This window comes from Peromyscus leucopus, chromosome 7, assembly GCF_004664715.2.
Source record: "Peromyscus leucopus breed LL Stock chromosome 7, UCI_PerLeu_2.1, whole genome shotgun sequence".
Lineage (NCBI taxonomy): Eukaryota > Metazoa > Chordata > Mammalia > Rodentia > Cricetidae > Peromyscus > Peromyscus leucopus.
In genome coordinates, this window is record NC_051069.1 from 96,296,447 (window position 1) to 96,314,234 (window position 17,788).

At 55.1% G+C, this 17,788-nt stretch overlaps 1 protein-coding gene across 1 annotated transcript in view; it reads left to right on the forward strand.

Annotated features, from left to right (window-relative positions):
- Cacna2d2 (calcium voltage-gated channel auxiliary subunit alpha2delta 2) overlaps window positions 1-17,788 on the forward strand; it is a 133,091-nt gene that overhangs the window by 100,601 nt on the left and 14,702 nt on the right. Inside the window, 13 exon segments of the mRNA XM_028895281.2 lie at window positions 7,626-7,670; window positions 10,989-11,130; window positions 13,956-14,087; window positions 14,248-14,305; window positions 14,987-15,037; window positions 15,166-15,265; window positions 15,405-15,563; window positions 15,795-15,902; window positions 16,002-16,080; window positions 16,602-16,651; window positions 16,823-16,912; window positions 17,115-17,186; window positions 17,382-17,456. Of these exon segments, the coding sequence (XP_028751114.1) occupies window positions 7,626-7,670; window positions 10,989-11,130; window positions 13,956-14,087; window positions 14,248-14,305; window positions 14,987-15,037; window positions 15,166-15,265; window positions 15,405-15,563; window positions 15,795-15,902; window positions 16,002-16,080; window positions 16,602-16,651; window positions 16,823-16,912; window positions 17,115-17,186; window positions 17,382-17,456 (1,161 nt within the window).

Sequence of the window (17,788 nt, forward strand, 5' to 3'; positions counted from 1 at the left end):
CTGTACACTCCTGACCCCTCTTGTCGGGTCAGTGTGTGACTAGGGCAAGGCTGCCACCAGCCCCAGGGAAGCCCTGGGACCAGGAGCCATGGCACCCTCGGTAACCAGACCACTTAACAGGGCTCCGTGGGTCTGGGCCACGGCTCCTAGTAGTCTCCTTGCTAAACATAGAGAGAGGCACCAAGAGCTGCCCCAGGATCTAGGGACTAATATATAGGATGAGAGCGGAACATACACTGCCTCCTTCTAGCTCTGAACCAAGCTGATCTAGACCCGTGTGCCCCAAAAGCAGTGGGGTTGTTACCCCTGCTTGTCAAGGTCGCCTGTTGGTAGTCGAGATTTACAGCTGCTGTCAGTTCCCAGACCCCAGACCTGTTCCTCACGCTCTGTCTCCTCAGACTGCCCGCCCCTTGCCCTCATGGTAGCTTCTTTCACTACTTGGTGGATGGTGGTTACAAGGAGGTCACATGGTACAGGGAATTGGGGACAACGGCTGATTTATTTCTTTCTTCCTCTATCTGATTCTCTCTCTTTCACGGGAGCCAGGATCTTGAGCAGGCTGGACAAACACTCTATCAATGAACTATACCCAGCCCAAGATGATATTTGCAATGAACAAATAAGCTGGGTGGTGGTGGCGCATGCCTTTAATCCCAGCACTAGGGAGACAGAGGCAGGCGGATCTCTGTGAGTTCGAGGCCAGCCTGGGCTACAGAGTTCCAGGACAGGCACCAAAACTACACAGAGAAACCCTGTCTCGAAAAACCAAAAAAAAAAAAAAATCAATGAACAAATAAGTTAGTGACTCTCACCCCCTAAATTAACTAGGCTCCTAGAACCCAGGATTAACCCTTCTCTTACCCCCTCCATCACAGCCCTGTCCCTTCTCAGCCAGGCATGACTGTGTATGTCCACAGCACTCAGGAAATGGAAGCAGGAGAATAAGGAGCCAGCTTCGGCTACATAGCAAGTTCAAGGCTAGCCAGAGCTATATGAGACCCTTGTCTCAAACATGGGAATGGGTGGGTAGAGAGATGCCTCCATGGGTAAAGACACTTTCTGTGCAAACCTGGAGAGCTCCGTTTGATACCAAGAACCCACGTTAAAGTAGAAAGGGAGAACGGACTCCACAAGTTGGCCTCTGCACCTGCACCATAGCACGTGAATGCTACACACACACACACATACACACACACACACACACACACACACACGCACACGCACGCACACACGAGTACACACCACATGCGTGTTCTTCCCCTCCCCACCCCCGCCCCAATAGAGCACTGGCTACTCTTCCAGAGGACCCAGGTTCAATTCTCAGAACCAACACAGTAGCTAACCACTGTCTGTAACCCCACTTGTAGGAGATCCAGCGCCCTCTTCTGGCCTCTCCAGGCATCAGGCATGCATATGGTACAGACATACATGCAACCAAAACACTTGTATGTGTGAAATTAAAAAGTAAAGACAGACAGACAGACAGACAGTAGCTCTTAATTGACACTTAGATCCTGCTGCCACATCCAGATAACCCCTGCTTCACAGTTCCACCTGCCCTGCCCAGCCCTGAGCCTGCACTCAGGCTAGCTGTCCACTCCTGTATCCTTCCACAGCCTTGTTTCTCGGCCCTTCCTTTCTACCACTCTGAATACCTCTGGGGTCCCTTCCTGTCCCTGGGCCTTTGTTTCTGCTGCTCTCCGCCTGGAATCCCCTTCATTCCTCCTAGAATGCTCATCTTAAGCTATTTTCTCTCCTCCACCCATTCTTCCCTCTGTCCTCTGAGTATCCAGGATTCCTCCACTTCTCCTCTTCCTCAGTTTTTTTCCTGACTATAGGCTTCTCTTCTCCCATGAGCAGGCATGTTGAGCAGGGCAGGAGTGGAGAAATAGAGGCACAAGAAGCCCGCCCTCTCTTGGTTTTCTTTCCCTCCCAGTCCAAGCCCCAGAGAGGGAGACACAGAGGCCACCACAGCTCCAAACCTGTTCCTCCTCTAGGTTCCTCAAACAAATGAACAACCTGTATATCCCCCAGTGCCATCCTGCCAGGCCCCTGGTCCGTGGATCTCAGCAATTCCACTTAATTCTGGGCCAGGGTGGGCACTAAGGATGCCTGGGAGAATGTGGGATACCCAAGAGCCCTGAGAGATGCTGCTCAAAAACCCACTCCTAGCCGAGTGGTGGTGGTGCAAGCCTATAATCTCAGTACTCCAGAGGCAGAGGCAGGCAGATCTCTGAGTTCAAGGCCAGCCTGGTCTACAGATCAAGGCTACAGATCCAGGACAGCTAGGACTACACAGAGAAACCCCATCTTGAAAACAAACAAAAAACCACTCCTATATCTCTGGACCATAGTTTGTATGAGACACAAGAAAGGGCTTCATTTTACCCGTTGGCTAGCTGATGCTGGTGCCGCCTCTCAGCTCAGCATGGCCTCCGAGGGGTGAAGATGTTCACCGGGCTGCATGGATGCTAAGCCGGTGATATATGGAGCATCTTTGTCCATACCTGCCTTGCCTGCAACTGCCCTGGGCTGAAGCAGAAGTGGGCTCTGGCTAACTACTCTCCTGCTTGACCTGAGCTGCTGCAAATGTGGTTATGGCCACAGACAGCACTGGCCACAGAGCAAACAGACCTAGCCTCATGTGCCCAGTGCCCCCTTCCCTGTGTTGCCCACCAGTGCACCTGCCTGAGATCTTCGGGTACACGGGCTGTAGTCACCTGTCTCCAAGCTGCAAGGTCACTGCTGTCCCCATGAAGATCTGCCGCTGCTGCAACGGCCTGGCTGAGAGGCATTAGTTCTAATGGTGGCCCATTAGCCCACCCGCCAGCCAGCACTGCTAGGGAGAGCTGGCAGGGACCGTCCATGACAGGGCTTACAGCAACTGTGGCTGGAGAAAGGATGTAGTTTGTCCCTTGCAAGCATGAAGCCCATCCTAAAACCCAGTGACCTTGAGAAGGTGACTGACAGGGAGTCATATTCCTCCTCCATGCTCAGGAGAGACAACTGACCCATGTCACAATCCCAGCCTCAAGCTCAGGTCCCTTCCCAGGCTTGGCTTCTCCCAGGAGCATTCTTGTCCCCTAATTCACAGGGCAAAGCCCAGGAGTCCCTTTTCTGGCCCCAACCTTAGGGTTGTTTGCCCACCGCTCACAGCACCTCCTTTTGTACCTCTATATCACAGACAGTACCCAGGCAAGCGTCCCATCTGTCTGCCTCACTTGTGACTCCTTCACATCAGGGACAGACAGTCAGACATGTATCAGCGCCATCTCCCACCGATCATTGTGCCCAGCATTGCCACCAATGTTCTGGTGGCAGAGTGACCAGGAATGCTCTTCTTACTTCTGAGTGGGGAGCATGGTGGCATCCAGAAGTTGTGTGCACAGGAAAGGTACTGGGCTTATGGAGCTAGCCTGGAATTTGCTGCACAATTAGTAGGGTGTGGGTCTCACGGTGTGGACAGCACAGAGCAGGGAACAGACAATTGTGGTTTCTTGTGTATACACACATATACATACCCCATGACACCAGCCAGGGACATAAGGGATCCTCGAGTCCACGGACCAGAGCTGAGATACAATCAAGGGGCCAATGAATGGAGGAAAAAACAAAAGACAAAAACACCATCTTGTTCCAGGCCATGACCCTATACATTTGATCCTGGCAGGGTCAAGGGACCAGTAACCATCGCCCAGACTTGGGAATACTAGAGAGACCCTGGCCTTGACTTGCAGGCAGTGCCTCCCATGGCTCCACACCGACAGGCAGCAGGTGGTCTGATACCCATAACACTTAGATGAAGATGGGCCACCTGCTAGACTGTCCCGGTGCCAACATCACACTGTGCCAACATTGTTTGCCACCTAAGCCACCAGCAGGGCGGATCTAGGCCAGGGCATGGGTCGGGGAGAGGCGAGAGAGGACAGGCCATTGGTCTCGACATATGATAGGTGATAAAGCATCCCCTGGGAGTCTAGGGGAGGCAATAGCCCTGCCTGTCTGATGGGAGGGGTCACTCTACCTGGGGAATCTGAAGAGGGACCTGTGAAGTCAGGACTAAGGCCTGAAGAGCCAGCTGGACCAGACAGGTGGCCCCCCCTGGCCTGAGGGTCCAACCCAGCCATAGTGCTTACCACCTGTCTCTACCAAGCCAGCAACAGACGGCTCTCAGAAAAAAAAACGTCCTTTTTGGTCGAGCTGAGCTGGCAGTAGGTCATGGAAGGGAGGCCACCTGACCTCCCTGGTAAGGCTGGGTGGCTGCCTGGGCTCCGCACAGGGGCTGGTGGGCAGGTGACAGTCATGTCTGGGCAGCCTTGGCAGCTACCTTACAAAACACCAAATCTGCATGATAGCCCTTCTATCCCTTGTCCCAGACTGTCTTCCTCACCCTGCTCCACAGCTGCGAACACCCTTCGTGTCCTCTCAGGCTTGGCTTCTACTTAAGGAGCAAACATGCCATGCATGCACATGCACACTGAGTCCCGCCCCTCACCGATGTATACAGGTTCCTGGTGGGGGTCGGGGCGGCGATTTCCACAAACGTGCCATGCATGCACATACACACTGAGTCCCGCCCCTCACTGATGTATACAGGTTCCTGGTGGGGGTGTGTGGGGGGGCGTTACCTGGTGGATCACGTGTCACTGTGTAAGTCTGGGGTCGGGCGGCGATTTCCACAAACATGCCATGCATGCACATACACACTGAGTGTCGCCCCTCACCGATGTATACAGGTTCCTGGTGGGGGTCGGGGCGGTGATTTCCACACCCTTCGCCAAGCTTGAGCAAAACAAGCCCCGAAAGGAGGGAAGAGAGGCAAGTCTCCGGGAAACATTCAACATGGATAATACCTATCTCACATCACCCAAGGGTCCTTTCCACACTCAGCCTCTCATGTGGGCTGTAGGTTGACCTCCTGGAGAGGCCTCTGATATTCTCTGTCCTCTTCAAGATTCTGGATTTTATGGTGGGTGTTGGACACCCGGATGCAAAGCTCATTGATGCTGCATGATCTTACCAGGCATCCTTGCATTATTAATGACATGGGGGTAGATCCTGAAAATCGTCATGGGCCTCCTGAGGCAAATCTGACCAGATGGTACCTTTGGTTTTGTGTTTTGGGGTATTTTGTTTTGTTTGAGACAAGGTCTCACTATGTAGCTCTGGCTGTCCTGGAACTCCCTCTGTAGACCAGGCTAGCTTCAAACTCACAGAGATGCTTGGGCCTCTGTCTCCCAAGTGCTGAGATTAAAGGCATGTGCCAGCACACCCAGCTTACTCAGTCTGTATTTACTCACTGATGAGAGCTTACCAATATCCTGGTCAAAGTCTGACCCACAGACCCTTCTCCAAGGCCCCTGCGCTCACTTACTAGTCTGCCTCCTTGTTGTTTAACCCAGGACATGAGTCACTAAAGACAACATTCTGGTGCCGCTCTGGTAAAAGCAGCTGCAAGCCTTCCCAAGGACCTGTTCCCGCACACTGTGATGGCTCTCCTGCCACACTCCGCTCCGTATTGCATCACAAATAGCAATCACAGCTGTGTTTACCATGTATTTTCACATGTGACCTTGCCAAGGCGACCAGCCAAGGCAAGGAGCAGCAGGACTGTAGATACCTGGGCCCCACCCGTAGGCTGCCGGAACCTGACGATCCTGTGTGCTGTTTTTCCTTTATCTCTGACGCTACCAACATTATATCTTCCACCGAGACTGTGAAACAGCAGGACAAATAAACAGGAACGTGGGAACTGCTGGAGAGGTGGCCCACGTGAGGGCCAGGGCACCCCAAGGATGACTAGGGCACAGACTGACCCCCTTCCACAGCCTGACAGTGGCCCGCCCTCACCCACGCCCTTTCCTGTCCTTGCAGGAGGTTTGCCTACCAAGTTGGCACGTGGAGCCCCAGGTTGTAAGCTGCAGTCATCCCACTGCGCCCGCCTGTTTTCATTACGGAGGGAAAGAGCATCAGAACCGTGTTTATAACCCCCTTTTAGATAACAAATCACATTTTCTTTTCGCCTGCGAGTGTGTTGAATTGATATTTTTTTTCCCTCAGTTTAATGGGTTTGTGTGTTCAGGAATGATCTTCATCAACCGAAACTCCTTATTGTGTTTGATGTAATGTCAGCTTTCATTACGTGCTTCTGTGTGAGCCGGGCGCAGGGAAAGGCCGAGCCCCCTGGAGCCTGGGCCCTGCCCCAGCCCCCACCCAGGCCTGTCCTCCAGGATGGGTAGGTGGGTAGCTAGTTTGGATGAGGCTGGAGATGAGTCGGGAGGGCAGGTTGACGCCTGGGTATACAGCCTTCTCTGTTCCTGTCCTGTTGTCACACAGAGTAGACACCCCTTGAGTTACCTTTGGCTAATATTCATGTTCCAGCACTGTGCCCGGCATTCAGTCACTGATCCAGAATGCTTGACTTACGTCCCTGTGTCCACCCCAGAACCCCCAAAGAAGACCGCCTGAAAACTGTTGCCTTAAACATTTCCAAATACAGACCATCTGCAGCCATTAGCCACAGACCCAGCATCTGGCCAGAGTCTTCCCTGGAGGCATAAGGAGATTCAGAGAGTGGCCCAACCCTAAGGTCACACAGTATGCCCCAACCGGGCCCTGGCTGGGCAGGGTGGCCTAGGTGACTTCCACCCCTCATGGAGTGAGAGCCGCCCTGTGCATGCTGCTTTGCAGGCAGGTCCTTGGAAACAGAGCAGGCCACAAAGAAACAGCCCCAGATGTGTAAGGAAGCCTGGTGCCACGCTAAAGCATTTTGTTGCATAAAGGCGCGGAGGAGCACCTGGAGAGAGTGACTTGGACAGTGGCCCTGGCCCTAGAGCCCAGGGGCAAAGTGGGGTGGCCCCTTCTGTGCGAGTGGCGCTTGCTGACACCAGGTTCACCTTCTGGCGGCCTCTGTCAGCTGCACTCGGTTCTGATTAAAGATCATTAAACATGAAATTAGCCCGTTTGTGTTACGGGTCCCCGGGGCGGCGGGTGATTATGACGTGCAGATGGCCAAGAACCCAGGCGGCAGGCAGGCAGGCACGGGCCAGGATGGGCAGGCAGGCACATGTGAGTGAGGGCCACAGGCAGGCATACGGGCCCAGCTTTGTTTATTCCTGCTCCTGTTGTGTAAACCCCTCTGCATTTCACAACAAATCACAGATAATTAATAAGTACATGCTCGTAATGAGCAGGCTTTTTAATAGAAGAAATTGGGAGATGCAGTGTGAAGTCATTATTTCGCTGGTGCCCAGGCTCTGCTCTGATTCTCTCTCTTCCTCACTCCCTGGTCCTGCCTCAGCCAGCCTCTCAGCAGCCAAGCTGGCTCTGACCCTGCCGCCACCCAGCCTGCAGGGCAAGGCCCTGGTACCGGGTGTCAGGGGAACCTGGGGCACAGCATCCTTCTAGAGAGTGTGAAGAACCTGAGGATAAGCCTGGGGGTGGGGGGCAGGGCACCAGCAGCACTGACTCATCCCGCTTTTCCTGGGGTGGCTTTGGGTGGAGGAGGGGACTGTATCAGTCCTAGAGGAATCCAAAGAGCTGCTCTAGGCCTTGGACCTAAGGGCCCAGGCTGCATCTTGGGAGCCCCTGAGCTATGAGCACTGAGGCTTCTCTCTCGTCACCAGGAGGAAGACATCATGTACTATGACGCCAAGGCTGATGCTGAACTGGTAAGTGTGCCAGCTTTGCCGTAGAGGACAGGAAGCTGCCAGAGCCGCAGCTGGGTCACAATGGTCTCAGCTGTAAAATGGGTATTAAGACTGAGCACTCACCGTTCTGAACTCAACCATTCTGAGTTGTGGCGAGTCAGTCTCTCACCCTCCACAGCTCCCTAGAGGTCCTTGACCCTCCAGGGCCGTGACTTCATCGCCACTGTGGGCTAAGCTTCCCCGCACAATGTGGAACAGGCTGGGCAGGGTGGTAAGGTGTTGGACATCAGGACAGTTCAGTCCTAACATGGGGGGAGGGGGCTCTCTGAGCACCATGGGAGTATAGGGGAGGGGGAGCAGTCCGGAGGGCCTTCCTGGAGGAAGGCGTGTGGGAGTGAGACATGGTGACATCTAAGCCCCTCCCCAGGACAGTGGAGGCTCCCTCCCTGTGGTTCAGGGAACCTAGCATCAGGCTGTGTAGAGAACTCATGGCCTGGCCTCACCCTCAGTGCTTAGCCCTGCGTCACTTGGTGACCTCAGACCCAGAAGCAGCGGAGCGGCTCCATTTGTTTTCAGACGAGGCTCAGCTATGATCACCTCCCAGGAGGGGTGGCGCTGGGCCTGCGCCACTCTGTCTCCATGCCCCATGAGCGGAGGTCCGTTTGGGCTGGCTTGTAAGGTAGTGGGGTCCCCGTCATAAAAGGGCTCAGCGAGGATGACTATGGGGTAAGAAAAGGCTACAGAGAAAAACAAGAGTGTCTGTGGGTTCGAGCACTTGGGAGTAGATGGTGTTCAGAGAACTTTTTTTCTTTTTCTTTTTTCTTTTTTTTTTTTTTTTGTTTTGGTTTTCTGAGACAGGGTTTCTCTGTGTAGCTTTGCGCCTTTCCTGGAACTCACTTGGTAGCCCAGGCTGGCCTCGAACTCACAGAGATCCGCCTGGCTCTGCCTCCCGAGTGCTGGGATTAAAGGCGTGCGCCGCCACCACCGCCCGGCTTCAGAGAACTTATCAATGTGTGACCCCAAAGCACAGTGGTTGAACCCACCTGTAAACCGGGGTGGCACAGTGATATGGTGTCTAGTACTGACCTGTGCTTGCTGACAGCAGAAACCCAAGGTCCAGCATTCCTTTCTCGGTTCTGGAGGCCTGGAGGCTTCCCCGGCCTGAGCAGAGGTAGCACCAGGAGGTGGGAGGGCTAGAAAGGATACCTGTGGGGGAGGCCACAGTGCCAGGTTGGCCTAGGAAACCGTAGGGAGGGCAGGGGGCCGAGAGGGAGGGGGCTCAAGCAGGTGCGCTTCCCCTTGGCTGAGCTCCGTGGCTCCCGGAGAAGTTGCTAAAATTAAAGCTGGAATCTGAAATTCAAATGAAGAGCGAACCTTTAATTAGACCCTGAATCTAATTCCTTACCCCCCTCGGCAGCGGGCTGTAATTTTAGCAATCAGTACATTAAATATAAAGCAGGAGACTGCAGTTGCCCACTGCACCGAACTCGGGGGGCTCGGGGTGGCACTGAGAGGCTCCCTGGACAGCTTTGTACCCAAATCCGGACCAGGACACTGTTCCCTGCTCCCAGCAGCCCCCAGCTCTATCCAGGACCCCCAACCCTGGTTCCAAATGCCTCACTTTGCCCCCAAGTCCTTGCAGGGGCATTGGAACTAGCCAGTAAGGAAGCAGTGTTCTAGGTGGGGCTGGGCTAGGGTCCGTGAGGCCAGAAGCCTCCAGGCCCGGCATAAATAACAGCATACACTCACCAAATCCCAAGCTTGTTGTGTTGTGTTGTTTTGTTTTTTAATCTTTGCCAGAGGTACAGTTAGAGATCTTTCTAGACCATTTACTTTTAAATTACCAGCCAGAAGGTGGGGGTAAGGGAGGAGAAGGAAGGAAAAGTTCGCCAGCTGAAAGCTTATCAGAATGGAATCCAAATGTCACATTAGTTGGGAAAGTTGGAAGATTAAATTTTCCAGCGCCCTTCATCTGCCGCTGACATTTGGGGGGCTTTCTTCTCCCACGCCTCTCCCTCTAAGAGGAGCGTACGTGGCTTATGCCTCCCAGACCGCTGGCTCCCTACTCCATCCTGTGTGCTCAGCTGCTGCCATCTCTGGCTTTACCGAGCACATTGCAGGGGCTTCCCAAAGTGAGCAGGAGGTGGGTGTACCCAGTGAAGGGCATGAAGGACAATAGCCCGAATTTGGTTGGGAAGAAGGGAAAGGCATTGTCCTGGGGCACTTCAGAGCTGTGCCTAGGATATGGCCTGGTGAGAGGAAACAGCCTGGGCAGCAACCTGGAGGTTGGAACACAGAAAGAGGGGTATGTCTGGGCCACGGGGAGCAGCGCCGCAGTGGAGGAGCAGCTCTGGAGACCCGTGGTGAAGAGAGGATGAATGGAGCCTGAGCCGAGCACAGTCCAAAGGGTCTTGGGTGGGAAGAGGGTGTGGGAGTGTATGGAGCATTCCACGTGGCTCCTTTGCCTTCCTGTCTGGCTTTTTCTTCTTTCCCCCTGTCCTCTCTCCACCGTCTTCCTTCCATGCTTGCACACCTGCGCGGGAGCCTGCCCCCCCCCATGGGCTGCAACATCCACTCTGTAGCCGCAGCCCACCCCTGCCAGCCTGTGGTAGTAGGCGGTGGGGGGTGTTGCACAGCGCATGCCCAGCCTGCCTGGTCGAGAGATACCATAATTGGCACCTGTCAGGCGGCTGCAGCTCGTTTTAGAAAATCCACGGGGGCCTTTACAGTCCTGCTGCTAGCAGGCATGGTGGACCCTCCCTCTGTAGGTCACCTGGTGTCTGTGCTAGCCTCCACTCAGCTCTAGAGCTCCCCGCTACAGGGGATGGTGCCCCAGATGGGGCTAGGGCCGGCTTGTGCTCCCACTCTCTCTCTCCCTCTCTCTCTCTCCCTGGTACCAAGGAGCCTGCATGCAAGGAATGGTGGGACTTGGTGGGGAGTATGGGGGTGCAGAGCTAATTGCACAAGGCGTGTCCTTGGGAGTAGAAGCCCGCAGCCCACTTCTAACTGGTTCTACCGTTTGCCTCCGTCACTGACAGCTGCTTTTCAATGATGTGGAGAAGGGGTCCTTTTGGCTTTGGTTTTAGTTGGGGGTTGGCAAATGAATGGTGGATGCGTTAGGCAAGGGCAGGTAAATCCACAAGCCTTCTGGGTGAGAGGTCCTTACGTTATGCCCATGTTTCCCCATGTCTCTCCATCTGTCTCTTGTCTCTGCAACAACCCCTGTCCTTAAGATGACCCTTTCTCCTGGGCTTGGGCCCTTCCCGTCCTCACCTGCAAACCTAACCAGCCTGCTCCCCATTTCCCAGCCCTGACACGGGTGGGGGGTGCTCTCTGCAGGATGACCCTGAGGGTGAAGACGTGGAGAGGGGATCCAAGACCAGCACGTTAAGGCTGGACTTCATGGAGGACCCAAACTTCAAGAACAAAGTCAACTACTCCTACACGGCTGTGCAGATTCCCACGGACATCTACAAAGGCTGTGAGTGCGAGAGGGTGGGAACAGCCCGTCCCCCTACACGGGGGCAAGCCCACTTCCTAAGCATTCCCAGCTCCCTGAGACGGAAGGCTAGTGCCACCTGTCTCCGGCCAGCCCCCTGCACTCAAGGTCATACGTGTTCATTTCTCTGGCTGGCTGGAAACACAGCCTCTTAGCTTTGCCGGTGTGGTCTCAAGCCTCTGTGTACACCAGTCCCACACATCCATGCGCATGTATCTTGCTTCTCACCGCCAGGCTCAGTTCCCTCAAAGCAGTTCCTGGCTGTCCTTGCCCTTCTCTGGCTCTCTTAGGAGGGTCTGGGAGACCCTAGCATAAGATGGGCACAGAGATTAGGGACAGCAAGCCACCCGCCATAAACAACAGACCCAGACCCGATTAACCCCCTCTGCTCTGTGATACAGAGCTGAAGAGTGGGAAATCGGTTTCTAGCCTGGAGCAGCCAGAGGGTGTGGTGAAGCGGGACCAGGAAAATGCAGTTGAGATTCCAAGCCGCAGGGACAGGGCAGCTCTGCACAGTGGGGCGGCGAGGTCACTATAGCTTCCGTCTGTTGCCGAAGCTCTTCATCTGGTGTTCGGCTCTTGGCGTCTTCTCTCTACACTGCTCCAAATCCTCGGGAATTCCCTGCAGCGGTAGACTGAAGGCCCTGGTTCTGACTCAACTATTTGAGCACCTGCCCATAGGACAGGCTCAGAATCCACCATGCTGGGAGGCTGGGGAGCTGAGGGCGGAGGTGGCGGAGCTGCTGTATAGGTTCAGAAAGCAGGGTGTCCCAGGAAGCCCCCGCCACCCGCAACGTCAGCCAGGTCTTCTGGGTGACCTCAGGTTGGGCGGGGGGGAAATGCTCCCCCACCAGCAGGATGCACGGAGACCACCTGCTTGAGCCGGTCGAGGGGCACTATCACAAGCAGGCAGGCACGCTAATTAAAACAGGAGCCACACCACCCTCCCCAGTCACCCCTCGCTACCCACACAAATTACATTTTATATGTTTTTTATTTACTGTGTCACTTTTAATTAAATCTGTAATCGCCTGCCTGAGGGGGCATGGTCCCCATTTCCCAACCCAGTGTGATCTGACAGTGTGTGCACATGGGTGTGGTATAGGGGTGTGTGTGTGTGTGTGCGGGTATTTGCATCGGTGTGTCCTGCCGATACGTCTATGTGGTCACAGATGCCTGTAGGGACAGCCCACCTGGAGCAGGGGTCACCCCTCCGCTGGCAGCCTGAGGGTCTTCCAAGTTTCTCAGACCGAAAGACTGAGCCCGGTGATAGACAGGCATCCCTGGCAGACTCTCAAGACAAATGGCATTGTGTGAAACATTTGAGGCCTCACTTCATTTTTTTTCCTTAAAAAGAAAAACAGAAAGTGTTCAACTCACCAGGCTTCTAAATCAGAAACAGGACCATAACACGGTGTTCAATAGGCAGAGCCAATGATAGAAATAGGTTTTGTGTTCGTAGTGTGGTCAGTTAAGGGGAACCACAGAGACAAAGAGGGTAAAAGCCAAGGAGAAGGCGTTAGATGGCAGGGGCACACGGCAGAGCCCGCGCACACAAAGGGAGGCCAGAGGGGTGGGTGAGGGGGTCAGGCCCCTGGCAGGGCCACGGGCAGAGCCTTTGGAGGCTGCCACGCACAGCTCATCTGTTCTGAGGGAATCAAAGCCTTGAGAGAGCCTTCTCTGGCTGTCACTTGAGATCTCTGCTGGGGATCATGGATAGTGGCAGGGCTCTCCCCGGGAAGACAGAAAGAAACTAGGAAGAAATACTGAAGTCAGAGGCCTGGCTGAAGCAGGTGTCTCATTCCTGGGTTTTTTGTTTTTGTTTTCTGTTCAAGGACTGGTACAGGGTATACATAAAAACATGTGCCCCCCACCCGCACACACACCCATCAGGTAGACGTAAGGACACCCTGAGTTATGGGACAGGAATGTCACCCAGGTTGTTCAACAGGGTAGAGAGCAGTCTTAACTCTGTGAGGGTGTAGAGGGGTGGGTCTGGCAGGGGGGAGGGGTCACTCACAGGGGTTAGGGAATGGAAGGTATGGGTAACCGGTGGTAGCACACAAGCGTTCCTGTGTGCCCTTACCCACGGCAGCGACTGTGTTGCTTGGGTAGGTTGGTTTGGGGGTTAGGGGGTAGGGTTCCTACATTTGGCTGGAAGCAGAGATTCGAGGCAGGAACGCCTGCCGAGGCTGTATGTTCGTGTGCATGTGTGTGCAAGTGCACGTGCCTGTGCTGGAATAGGATCCTGGCCCCACCTCTGCCCCTCCACAGCCCCCGCCTCTGCCCCTGCCTGCTCCTGGCCCCAGTTGATTAATCATGGAGCTGAGTGGCTTCCAGCTTATCAGGTACCTTAATAGCTGAATAATTCCAACCCCATCAGCAGGCCCTTAATTGCTTTCTTGTGGCTGCAGCCTGGAGTGCATGCTGAGTGGGTGAGCTCCCTGGGGACCGGCCTCAGGCTCCAGGCAGCGTGCTGGATGGGGGCCCAGCTCACAGCTCCCTGCCACCCAGGCGGCCTTTCTCCACGGGCCACAAGCCACATCAGCCCTGCTTGCTCATTGAGGCCTGGTTGAGGGGTAGGCTGAGAGGTTCCTTTGATGATTTGGAGGAGGAGGAAGGGCAAGAAAAATCTTCCTTGGGGAGCTGTATGGCCCCAAGTGAGATCCTGAAAAATAAGAGTCTGGGCAGGCAGAAAGTAGAGGAGGCCACTGAGGTGGGAGGCTTGGGCATCAGTGTCATGGAGGTGGGTCTAGCAGGGGACAACCTAGGGCTCCCCACCCCAGCCTTCTGCCCTGTCCCCCCAGCCACTGTCATCCTCAATGAGCTCAACTGGACAGAGGCCCTGGAGAATGTCTTCATCGAGAACCGGAGGCAAGACCCTACACTGTTGTGGCAGGTCTTCGGCAGTGCCACGGGAGTCACCCGCTATTATCCAGGTAGGCGCCAGCCTCTCTCCTTGGCCCAGCCAGCATCCAGCTCGCTCCATCTCTAAGCCCACCCATCCTGGGTGCACGGAGTAAGCCAAGTCATTCTCATAATACCCATCTGCTCCAGTCAGGCTCCTCCATCAGGCTCCTTCACCCTCTCTTTCCACAGCCACACCATGGCGAGCCCCCAAGAAGATCGACTTGTACGACGTCCGAAGACGACCCTGGTGAGTGAGCAAGGGGGGCTGAAGAGGGATACCCCCTCAGCTCCCCATCTCTTGCCTGCTCCCCTCCCTCTCAATATCCAGACCTCCGAGCAGGGCGCAGCCAGCTCTATCCAATTTTCATTTCACACATCGCTGCCACTGGAAAATGGATCCCATCACCCAGGCAGGCCGCCCAGCTGCCTCTGCCCCCACACATACCGTCCACTGCCCAGTCCTCCCCACCCACTCAGGACTGAGATCAGACCAGTGGAGATGTTCCCGAGGGTAGATACAGCCTCTGCCAGGTCAGCCAACCCCACCCTACTCCTTTGATCTCTAGACACCCTGCCCTCTGCTCTACCCTCCTCCCCTACACCATGACCACCCCTCATTCCCCCTTCATACACAACCAGACTCTGTGGAGCCTCTACCTGGGGCAGAGGACACAAGCCACTGAAGCATTCTGCCCCTCTGGGGATTACGTGCCCCCCCCACCTCTTGTTTACTTAATAAGGGACCAAATCACTCATGTCATGAGGAAGGACTGTCTTTTTTTATGGAGCATGGTCTCCCCAGTGCCCAGACCCATTCTGACCCATGTAATGCACGGTCAATAGAAATACATGAATCAGTAAGTAGGTAGAAGGAGGAAGAACCACAGATCCCGGGGTGCTGTCCCTAACCGAGTCTTCTCATCCGCAGGTATATACAGGGGGCCTCGTCGCCCAAGGACATGGTCATCATTGTGGATGTGTGAGTGAGCACTGCAGGCTGGAACTGGGATGGGGCCAGGGTTGGCTTCTGCTGCCTGGGAACATCACGAGGGAAGGGCGGGAGAAACCTGAGAGCCCCCACGTACAGAGCCCCCGCCTGGTTTCCAGGAGTGGCAGCGTGAGTGGCCTGACTCTGAAGCTGATGAAGACGTCCGTCTGTGAGATGCTGGACACACTCTCTGATGATGACTATGTGAACGTGGCCTCAGTGAGTGCCAAGCGGCAGGCAGGCTGGGAACTCCTCACCCCCATCCAGCCTGCTCCCATGACAACCATCAGCCTTGCACGACAGCTGTCTGTCCACTGTGGCCAGCCCGCAGCCACTCACCACCCCGCTATCCCCACAGTTCAACGAGAAGGCACAGCCTGTGTCTTGCTTCACACACCTGGTGCAGGCCAACGTGCGTAACAAGAAGGTGTTCAAGGAAGCCGTGCAGGGCATGGTGGCCAAGGGCACCACAGGCTACAAGGCCGGCTTTGAGTATGCCTTTGACCAGCTACAGAATGTGAGCCCCACGGGGGAGGGGAGGGCAAATGGGTGGCCAGGGGTGGGCAAGGGACCAGGATTAGTGACTTGGGGAGATAAAGATGGATGGCCTTGTTAACACTAAACAGGCAGCTTAGACAGATAGCCCGCCTACTGTGAGGGAGGAGGGCCAGAGGGCCAAGCTTACCTGCCCTACCCTGCACCTGTGAGAGACCAAGGACTGCCTGACTCTCTGTTCACCCTTGACTAGTCCAACATCACTCGGGCTAACTGCAATAAGATGATCATGATGTTCACGGATGGGGGCGAAGATCGTGTACAGGATGTCTTTGAGAAGTATAATTGGCCCAACCGGACGGTGAGGCTCAACCCTGGTGGGTGGCTGCCCTGAACTGGGCCCAGGACAGCAGAGGGCTGTCCTCAAGTGGCCACAGCAATAACCTCTTTGCTCCGGCAGGTGCGTGTGTTCACATTCTCTGTAGGGCAGCATAACTATGACGTCACACCCCTGCAGTGGATGGCCTGCACTAACAAAGGTACCTCACTGGATTTCATTACCAGGGCATCTGCCTGCTATGTCCTGCTGCCAGCCGTCCATCCCTCTGTCCAGCTGTGTGTTCACTCACTGTCTGTCTGTCCTTCCATACAGATGGCTGTCCATTGCTTTGTCTGTTTGGTGGGCTGTCTTACTTGTCTATCTGACAAAGCATGTTTCTGCCCATCTGGCTATATATCCACTGTCCATCTGTCCACCTTCCCTGCTCCTACATCTGTTTGCTGACCAGTCCATCTCCCTGTGCATCGGGGGTAAACTCTGAATGTTACTGATGTCCTAGGATGAGACTCCTTCCTCCACCCCACTCTGCTGCTTCCTTAGACCTCTACAATCTATCCTCCTCTTCGCCTTGGTCACAGTGCCTGGGCAGTGGCAGAGAGCTCAGAGGAGTTTGGGGGGAGGGACAATACGCAGAGAGCTGCAGATACACCCTCGGGGGGCAGTACCCCTGCGCTGTGGGTCTTGCGGTACCAGACAGGCCCACCTCGCCTCCCTTTACAGGTTACTATTTCGAGATCCCGTCCATTGGAGCCATCCGCATCAACACACAGGTGAGGCTGGGGGGAGGCCGCCCCCCCAGTCTTTTGCCTCTCCCTCCTTTGCTGCTGAGAGCCTTCCACTGCCGTGGGTCGAAAGCGACCCCTGGTGGCTGCTGTGGCACATGACAGCAGAGGAAAGAAAGTGCGTGGGGAAGGACATTTAGTACCTCTCCTCTTACCCAGGAGTACCTAGATGTGCTGGGCAGGCCCATGGTCCTGGCAGGCAAGGAAGCCAAGCAGGTGCAGTGGACAAACGTGTATGAAGATGCGCTGGTAAGGCCTGTGGGCAAAGCGGGGACTAGAGGTCCTCCCTCGGGGACATGCCCACAGGGGCAAGACCCTTGAGGGCCCCCTTATTGCTGTTGACCAAGTAAAGGAAAATGATGGGTGGCCTATGGCTGAGCCCCTTCTCTGAACACTCAGAGTGGGGACAGAAATGGCCACAGGAGACCCCATCCTCCTCCTCTCCCTTCAGGGGCTGGGGTTGGTGGTAACAGGGACTCTCCCTGTTTTCAACCTGACACAGGATGGCCCTGGGGAAAAGAAGGTGAGGTGCCCCACGGGTTATCTGGGGGAGGGACTGGCATGGGTCTGGGGATGGAGGAGGGATAGGACACCCTACAAACTGGGCAGACCGACTATCTGTGTCAGCACCTTGAAGCCTTCAGCATGAGGCCTGGGCCGGGGGCTCCCCCATTGACTTGGCTCATTACAGTGTACTGTCCCATTCCTTTGTGCCCAGAACCAGCTAATCCTGGGTGTGATGGGCATCGATGTGGCCCTGAATGACATCAAAAGGCTGACTCCCAACTACACGGTACGTGTCCACCTACCCCACTAGCCTGCTCTGCTTCCCACAGTGATCCAAGCCAGGCTCAGCAGAGGAGATACAGGGGTTGAAGGGCCTTCACAGGGGCCTCTGAATTCAGAGAATCAAGAAAGACTTCCCAAGGGGGTTGATCCAAAGCTGGGGCCAGCAAGCTGCATGTGAAGGACTAGGCTGTGACTGTTTCAGGCAGGTCTTGCTGACCTAAACATCCAATTCCCATGTTAATATTGTATTGTGGGGCTGAGATGGCTCAGAGGTTAAGAGCACTGACTGCTCTTCCAGAGGTCCTGAGTTCAATTCCCAGCAACCACATGGTGGCT